The sequence below is a fragment of the Myxine glutinosa genome, chromosome 13 (assembly GCF_964187855.1).
Source record: "Myxine glutinosa chromosome 13, kmMyxGlut1.1, whole genome shotgun sequence".
In the NCBI taxonomy this organism is placed as follows: domain Eukaryota; kingdom Metazoa; phylum Chordata; class Myxini; order Myxiniformes; family Myxinidae; genus Myxine; species Myxine glutinosa.
The window spans coordinates 15,515,820-15,525,897 of NC_136273.1; the positions used below are offsets into that span (position 1 = coordinate 15,515,820).

A 10,078-nucleotide genomic window follows, 5' to 3' on the forward strand; every position below is an offset into this window, starting at 1 on the left:
ACAGTACAAGCTGTCCATGAAATCATAATGCTCTTTCGCTCAATGTAATGAAAGGAATGCAAGCGAATCAGATCAGGAAAGGGTCATTTTTATATGAACCTACATCATTAAGCTCATTATAATTTATGTTTATCCATATCCTGCCTTTCAGCAAACCATTAGCCCAAACCTTTATAACCTATGAGAAAGGTTGACAGCATGTTCTGGGCTATAATCTCTGAGCGTGCACATTGCAAACAAAACCACATGGTGACTTTTCAAATGCCACATTGAAAATGAATGCTGAGTGATATATACTAATGCTACTTACATACACACACACACACACACACACACCATCATCATACTAAAATACGCAATTTGGTGTCTGTCTGACTGATTTTTTTTGACCACGATACATTCAGTCGTTACTTATCCAATCACAACCAATCCTGACAGGACTAAGGTTCACACGATAGAGGTTGTAGTGACTTAATTTGGTGTGTATATCCATGTAAAGATAGCTTTATGGTAGCGTTTTCCAAGGCTTTTTCTAATAACAAAAGTAATAACAACATTATTGATAATAGCTTAATATTAATGTTATTACAAAACAATATTAACACTAATAATATCCCCCCTCCCCAAGGGGTGTGTTTCCTCCTTCAACAAACGCCATGCTGACGTGTATAAATAGCTTATCGTGGTGACGTTTTGTGGGGGAACCCCTACCAGAAGTAAAAACAAACACATATGATTCCCTATAGCCATGAATGAGCTTCCTACACCTCTCTACTGGCAGTTTGATCCACTCTTCTTGTGCAAGCTGCTCCAGTTCTCCCAGATTCGAAGGGTGCCTTCTCCCAACTGCTGCTTTCAGATCTCCACGCAGGTGTTCAATGGGATTTAGATCTGGACTCATTGCTGGCCACTTCAGAACAGTCCAGCATTTTGTCTTCAACCATTCCTGGGTGCTTTTTGAAGTGTGTTTGGGGTCATTGTCCTGCTGCAAGACACATGACCTTCGACGGAGACCCAGCTTTCTGACACTGGGTTGAACATTGCGCTCCAAAATGCCTTGGTAATCTCCTGATTTCATGATGCCATGCACACATTCAAGGCACCCAGTGCCAGAGGCAGCACAGCAACCCGAAAACATCACTAAACCTCCTCCATGTTTAACTGCAGGAAAGGTGTTCTTTTCTTCACTTTTCTTTCAACGCTTAATTTTGTTTTCTGCAAACATAGAGATGATGTGCTTTTCCAAAAAGTTCTAACTTGGTCTCAATTGTCCACATGACATTCTCCCAGAAGGATTTTGGCTTGTTCAGGTGTGTTTTGGCAAACTCCAGTCGGGCTTTCTCAGCAGTGTGGTCCTCCTGGGTCTCCTCCCATAGAACCCCCTTTCATTGAGTTGACGACGGATGGTGCGAGATGAAACTGTCGTACCTTGTGTCTGAAGGTCAGCTTGAATCTGTTTGGCAGTTTATCAAGGTGCTTTCTCCACCTTTTGAACCACAGGTGAGTTCAATTCCAAAGTAAAGGAGAATCACCTGCTTGAAATCTAATTATTTCTAACAACTTCTAAAACGTGCCATTAATATTGTCCGGGCCATTTTAGAATCTCTGGGTGGAATAAGCTAAGATTTAGTAATTTTTTCAGCTTTTTGGTTTTGTTCCATTGCAAACCAACGAAATACATATGTGGATACCAAAATATTTTTTAATTTCAACAATTTTCTGGAAGAATTGGTGCATTATTTGAAAAAAGTGCATGGGTGCCAATATTTTACGCCACGACTGTATATCTTTTTTAAAGTCTCTTCTGACTAAGCAGTTGCATTGGCTTCGTCTATTCAGCATGACATTAGCAAAGCTCGAGCCTCCTACATCTCCGTAGGATTATACGACAGCCAACACTGGGAAAATAATTTAATTCCCAATTTTATAGAATAGTCCACCCTGGTGAGGGAACATTGAGCATTGGACTATTTGGTTAAAAAAATAGCTGGCGTGGCACTTGCTTCCTGGTATCCACTAGTGATGGGGTCTGATCTCGACCAACACATATGACATACACACACACACACACACACACACACACACACACACGTGCAAAGATAGGCTGCCTTAAAAATAAACAATTTTATTGCCACATTGGTATATTTTGATAAATAGGGGTCATAATAATCATGTTTTAGTAAATAAACAAAAATCGATTGTATTTTAAAATATTAATGAATTAAATTTCAATATTCGGTATGACCGTCCTTTTCATGCAAAACAGCAGATATCTATTTTGGAATGCTTTCCTGCAACTTCTGGAGAAATTCCATTGGGAGATTGTTCCATGCATTCTGCAATGTTTCCCATAATCTGACTTTTGATTTTGGTTGTTTTGCAATTTTCTTCCTGTCCAAAGAATCCTAGACAGCTTATACGATGTAAAGGTCAGGACTTTGAGGGGGGCCATTCTTTCCCACCGATTAGCATCCCAACTTTGATGTTCTTGGGCATATTTAAGCATCTTGGCTTCGTAACCTTTAAGTAGAAATGGCTTTTTCACAGGAACTCGCCCATGGAGACCACTTTTGATGAGACCTTATGACAGTACACGAATCCACTTGAATCCCTGATGTCCATGCCAGTTGTTGTGCATTTTTTATATTTCTTACATAACCTTTCTTTAAGTATCGCTCATCTGTTTTGCTGAGGTTATTTGCTCTTCCGATCTATTCTGTATCTTTAACTTCTCCAGTTTCATTATGCTTCCGTATTGTTGCTTTTATGCCCATCTGGAAATACCTGTTTTGCGGGGCATGATATCTCTAGGTAATGGCCTTCTTAGGGTAAAACTATTATTTTGAGTCTTGTCGAGTTTGACTTATTGGGCATGGTGTCGGTTTATATTACATTTAAGAGAAAATTACAAATTAGTGAAAAAATGTGGTGGCCTAAGACCGTTGCACAGCACCGTACAGTGTGTGTATACTGTATATGTATAATTTTTTCATTTATCCAATTCCTGAACTATAATGATCCATCCATAACTCTTTCATTTGAATACTCTTCATTACCACCACCATCAAAAGTGGACGGAGGTTGTGTTTTCATGTCTGTCTGTTTCTTTGTCTGTCTGTGAGCATGATATCTCAAAACGTTGTGGACGGATTCAGTTTAAATTTGGTGTGCAGGTTGGGTGTGTGACGAGGAAGCATTGATTAGATTTTGGTGAAGATCCAGATCTGCAGAGAGTAATTTTAAAGTAATTCTTCACCATTGAGAGATGGGGCCAAAATCGGTATATAGCAAGATATCTCAAAACGTTATGGACAGATTTGGACGAAACTTGGTGGACATGTTGAGTATGTGACAAGGACGAATTGATTCGATTTTGGTGAAGATCCGAATCTGGATACGATATTTTTTTGATTTTTTTGAAAGGTGATTATTCACCATTTAGAGATAGGGCCAAAAACTATGTATAACAGAATATGTCATAGTTGTGGTCATATGACAAAACTTGGTGAATGAATTGGTTAGATGACAAGAACAAGCCAATTTGATTTGGGTTCAGGTCCGGATCCAGATATGACCAATCAGTGGGATACAAAACGTAAACTAATCAACCTGGTGGAGGTATGCACTCTACTGAGTGCTGTTGTAGTTTATGTAATGTTATAGTACAGTGCTGAAGCCATGATCCATCCCTAAAGCAACCCAGAACTGTTTCGTTGACCACCCTTTGAGGAGTCCATTCTGTGTGTGCCCACAAGTACATCTCAAACACACAGCATTGAGGTCCATGGTGGATTAAAAATAACACCGATACCCCTTTGGGTTTGTCTATTTGGTATCGTGTTCCCATTTAAGCACTTACCTCATGATTCTAGGTTCCCAAGTTGAAATCTCAAATACTGCGCAAATTTGCCCATTGCTAACTAACGTCATTGAATTCATGTAGAAATACATCAGTGTGTCCTAATGTTATTGTCCTACGTGTCATATGCAGGTATGTGCAAGCAGCTCCATGAACTTTAAGATCGATGCAACAAAAAAAAGGAAATAATGTTCAAATAGAGCTTCACGAATGAGGTGATGACGACAATGTACTTTCAAATATTGATGCAAGATAATTCGAGAGAGCGAGGAATTAAATATTTGATGAGTTGAGCCGTTTGACCAGCAACTTAGGTGAAAAAGAAGTGGCATGATAGAGGTAAAAGATGTACAACATTGTACAATCAACATGATTGTACAACTTAACTAAAATAACTTTCATGAGATTTCTTAACTATGCAGATGTCAGGGAATTAAATCAAGGAGGAAAAAGGCAAAAAGGCAAAGAAAACGAGGAAGACTCATACTACGTACCAAAGCGAGTGTACAGTAGGTAAGGCATGGCTGCCCTGGGACGTGTATATAGGATGGAACCCCTCATGCTGACCCAGACTAATGCACCTTCACTGGCTGAGCTGCCCAGCAGTACCAGCAGATATCCACGCCCATGGGCGAGTAGATCTCGTGGACAGTTACGTGTAGGGTCAAAGGGCACTCCAAAAACCACCACACTCAATATCACCAGCCTGAGCCAAGGCAAGGATTTGGGATATCCTCAATAAGTAGGACAAACCAGGCAGCAGGTTAAAACATGGAAAATATGCAGGTATTCATTGCGAATAAATTGGAAAACAAGCAAGTGACGAGGAAATTAAACAGAGAATCGGGAGCCAGATCACAGTTAGTGGGTACAAATCCAAGTGACGGTTTCTAAAGCAAGAAGTATGAAGACCTTGGTAATGGAGTTGTGGCTTAGAATCCAGGCCTTGGCAATAGATTATACTTCATTTCAACATTATTTGTGCTTTTTGACTCAAGTAACATTTCATCTGTCAAACCGAAACCTTTTCACAGTATGTCCTGGACTCATTTCCTTTCTCACATCTCCTACCCACGTGACTTTCTTTCCAGAGTAAATGTCGTATTTCTTTGTTAGGGTTTACTGGCCTCAACTGTGATGTGTCTGTGTTATGAAGCTCGCTCAACAAACTTGGATTTTCTACTATCTCCCTCCCGAGCTCTCTTTTTTGATTATAGACAGTGCCTGGGAGTCATATATCTGTCTCTATCTCTAATCAGTTCATACCTTCACACATCCTGTTATCCTGTCCAATTTCCACTGGGGAGCTCGTTCAATACCGGCAACGCCTGCTGCAGCCAATCTTGTCATTGTAACCCATGCCAATTAACCCCAGGACTCTCTTCCAAAACTCAGAGCCCATTAATCACAGCGGACCATTTGTGGAAGGTTTTGTGGGTCTCTCCGAGCCTTTCCAAATCAATTTGGTCTGTAACTGTAACTCCATCGCACCAACCTCCTTGTTGGACTGCTCATGGGAAGGGTATGTTCCAAGCCTATGCTCCTCACTGCTAGGCCCCGATCCCGGCTCGCATTCCACATCCTTGCCATTACATTGACATCCACCATTTTGTCTGCTTTTTCCCACGTGCTGAATTTACAAATAAAAACCCTTAAATTTAAACATGCCAATAAAACTCAAATTTGATTCTTTTTTTATCCTGGGGGATAACGGGACAAATCCTACACTTCTGACACCTGTTGTCGTGTCAGTCGTCCAGTTAGCGTGGGGGCTCTGAGCCAGAAGCCCAAAGACCCCCGCAAATGACGGAATGATATTAGAATTCACTGTGCTATTACTATTACGAGCCCTCATGGATTGCCCTCAAAAAAGGTCAAAATTGGCGGTGGGTCACGCGCAAAGGCAAAAAGGCGGTAAGATGTTTTTATCATTAAATAGATGTTTCTTTTAAAAATAAATACAGGGACTAAGGAAGGACAGGACGAGGAATAAATACCGGACCAGATCTGGCGGTCAAAATACACAAGAAAAGGCATGAAATAGGGGAGAAAACACGATCTCTTACACAATGAGAACTATCCCCCTGCCCGCTATGGCGCCTACATTACCAGATTCACACAACGAGGGAGCAGGCGAGGACTTTACGCAGGCACGAGCTGGTCTCTGGGTCTGTCACGGCCTGTGCAGGATGGTGTCAAAAGGCAAAGTGCAGCTCGAGACAGAAGAATGGATGGCGGTGAGGAGTTCAAGAAACAAAGAAGGTGGGGAGGCATATATTCTCCTCTGCACCAATATACTCAACTCTAACTGGCGCACACAAGTATGGACACGGCCTTCACACCCTCACCCTGTGGGGCGGTCCTTCACAAAAGCATTCTGCCCCACTCCAAGGCATCACCACAGCTCACCATACCACCCTGGGTCAGTCTTCTGGCCAAACAGCCCATGTTGTTTCCTTTTAAAGCATGTAGCGCTTTCCCTTTGTATCTTGGTATCCAAGTCCTCAATCTGGCCTCGCCTATCCAGGAGGTTTTACGCCACACAACCTTATCCATATTCTGCTCCAAGGTTTACATTCACCGCCCCCTCGGTGATTGTAATGGCACGTTTTACCATAGGACCTAGCCCTGCCAGATCCCTAATACAGGAGTATGTCTACGCAACTCGATCACACGGTTCATACACAATCTATCTATGGGTATATCCCTCCCTTCCACGTAAAAGCATCATTATATAGATAACTCCACCTTGTGCAAAACTGTTCCTCACCCCTGTGCCAAGTAGGTGAGGTAAGTATCCTTCTCTGCCAGTCTCGAGAAAATAAGTAACTCTTCATCTCTATCTGCAACAATTATTTAATGCAAGAAACGTCCAAATTCTCAATGTGACTGCATAACAACTGGCAAATAAATTCCCCAATTGTGGTCATCCTCTGCGAGGGGTGCTGTCTCTGCAGTCCCTGGGCCTCACCATCACCTACAATCTGTCTTGGGCAGGTCAAATCACCAAACTGGTGTCCCAAGCCAGCTGCCACCTTCAATCCTCCACTGGGCAAAGTCCTTCGTTGTTGTTGTTTTTTCTACTACAAGATTGAAGCTCATGGCAGAGCGAAGTGACAGGGGAAAAAGACAACTAGCTGACCGTTGGGCTGTGGGACAACAGTTGGACAGAATAAGCGTGGGGATGAACGGACAAGAAAAGAGGACAAAGAGGAGAGGAGGAAATACAGTAACGCACAAATAAGAGGGTTGGTTTAGGTTAGGTATGGTTAAGAAGTGTAGAAAGGATTGCAGGTGGACCTGATGGATGTAATGAGACGGTAGTGCAACCTGCTTGGTGGGAATGAACAGCCTGAGGAAGACAGTTCAACAAATGTGAGAAAAGAGGAACAAAGAGTTGAAAGAGTGTGCGCTGGATTTACCTGGGGAGGGTCAGAGGGCTAAGAGAGCAGAGGGAGCAAGACCAGAGGAGAAGTGGTTTGAAAATAAATAAATAAATAAATAAAAAGAGGCCAGAAACAACTCTGCAATGCAAAAGCAACAGCCTTGGTGCTTCGGCCTCACTGTGGGGAATGCCAAGAATCTTGAGAGATTTATGGTGCTTTTCCACCGCGGTACCGTACCTTACCGTACCGTACTGTAACCAAAATCCGTTTTTTGGATTTTCAATTGCCAAGCGAACCGTACCTAAGCACCCGTGCTAAATTTGGTTCCTGCTATGGACAGGTACCAAGCGAGGTTAGCGAGCCGAACCCGGACCTATGGGTGGAGCTAGCAATACTGCAGACCGTTGATTGGTCAATCACAAATCGTCACAGAACCGTCACGCTATGTCCAGACCCAACCGCCATTTTGTAATACCACAATTCCGGAGAGAAGATAGCTAAAGCATGTGATAACTGATAAGATAAGACTCAGAAAAAAAACATGGAAAACCTGGAGAGTTCAGTTTACTCACTTCAGATAACTCCGCCTATTTTCACGGTTCTGCTGTGCGATGGAAAAACGACACAGGGATTACCGAACCGAACCGTACCGTACCGAACCGTACCGAACCGTACCGTGCAATGGAAAAGCACCATTAGATCCCACAGATCCCAGTAGAGACAGATAGAGATTAGCAAGGTAACATGCACACCTTCGAACACACGCTGAAACAAACATACATGAAACACCACTGTGGGTAAAAAGCCCAGGCCTCCTGTCTGTGATATAAAGGTTAGAGTTCAAGTATTGATGAAAGTCATGCATGGACATTTTGATGAATGATATATTTAATACTCGGTTCCTGAATCACTTATAAAATGTTAGTTGTTGGTCTGTATATAGATACAGGTACTCATAACTTCGTTGCCAAGTCATTGACTATGTGCCAATAATTTCTCGCCAAGACAATCACAAAGCACTGAAACGTCAACGGACCATATGGCGTGGAGCACAAAGAGGAGGATTGCAGGTAAGACGAGGTCGTCGCTCCCAACTGACCATCTCCTCCTGAACACCACAATACCAGGCATCCTGCACGTCCTCTTCCTCCCTCTCTCTTCGTTTCTCTTACTTCCCCAGTGTTACATCTCCTGCAAACACACAAGAGCACTCAGAGTGGTCCAAAGCTCATTACTTTATTCGCGCCAATTAAATCTCAAAATTATCAATGGGTACTTCGGTGATACGATACCTACCACGTGGACTTTCTCAAACAACTGCAGATTTATTATAATTAATCTTATCAGTATCTGCAGGTAAAGTCAATTCAAACAAATAACTTACGTAAAGATAAATGTTTCTTTCTGCTCTTTCAAACCCCACTTAGTCATCTTATCCTGCGAGGAGCCAGCCAGCTTTGCTATATACATACATGGATCCTTCAAGCTATCGTTGGACACACACACACACACACACACACACACACACACACACACACACACACACACCTCCTCATGCACACACACACACACACACACACACACACCCCTCCTCATGCACACACACACACACACACACACACACACACACACACACACACACCCCTCCTCATGCACACACACACACACACACACCCTCACACATGAACACACACACACACCCCTCCTCATGCACACACACACACCCTCACACATGAACACACACACACACACCCTCACACATGAACACACACACACCCTCACATGAACACACACACACACACAGTCACAAACACACACACCCCTCCTCATGCACACACACACACACACACACACACCCTCGCACATGAACACATACACACACACACCCCTCCTCATGCACACACACACACACACAAACACACACCCCTCCTCATGCACATACACACATGTATGCACACACAGACACACACCTGCATGTATGCACACACACACTCATGTATGCACACACACAGACACACACCCTCATGCATGCACACACTCATGTATGCACACACACAGACACACACCCTCATGCATGCACACACACACACACACACACACATGTACGCACACACAGACACACACCCTCATGCATGCACACACACTCATGTATGCACACACACAGACACACACCCTCATACACACACACCCTCACACATGAACACACACACAGACACACGCCATCGTGCATGAACACACACCCTCACACACACACAGTCATGTATGCACACACAAAGACACACACTCACACCCTCATGCATGGACACACACACACTTATGCATGCACACACACCCTCATGCATGCACACACACACATACACACTCGTGTATGCACACACACAGACACACGCCATCATGCATGAACACACACCCTCACTCATGTATGCACACACAGACACACACTCACACCCTGATGCATACGCACACACACACAAAGACACTCACACACACACACACACACACACACACACACCCTCATGTACACACACACACAGTACTTTTATAGTACAGATGCGGATTCGTTTATAAACCATTTCATCCGTTTGGTATTTGGCCAACATTGCTGTGTTCAATTACGTCATCACCGCGATTATCATTATGTAAACAGTAGTTTATTACACGACGGAGGGTGTTACTCCGCATGGCAATGGTATGTCAGGTCGGTAATCATCCTGAGTGTTTTGGAGGAAGACACAAAATAAAGCTTCCCGTGTGTGTGTGTGTGTGTGTGTGTGTGTGTGTGTGTGTGTGTGTGTGTGTGTGTGTGTGTGTGTGTGTGTGTGTGTGTGTGTGT

General features: G+C 43.2%; 1 protein-coding gene across 3 annotated transcripts in view; it reads right to left on the minus strand.

The window, feature by feature from the left end:
* Positions 1-10,078, minus strand: part of DAGLA (diacylglycerol lipase alpha) — a 58,569-nt gene that overhangs the window by 37,879 nt on the left and 10,612 nt on the right. For all 3 annotated transcript variants that reach the window (XM_068133837.2, XM_068133836.2, XM_068133838.2), the window contains exons 2-3: positions 8,282-8,436; positions 4,354-4,565 (exon numbers count right to left, since the gene is read on the minus strand). In XM_068133837.2, coding sequence (XP_067989938.2) covers positions 4,354-4,565; positions 8,282-8,376 — 307 coding nt within the window. In that variant the 5' untranslated portion in view covers positions 8,377-8,436. The remainder of the gene's footprint in view (positions 1-4,353; positions 4,566-8,281; positions 8,437-10,078) is intronic.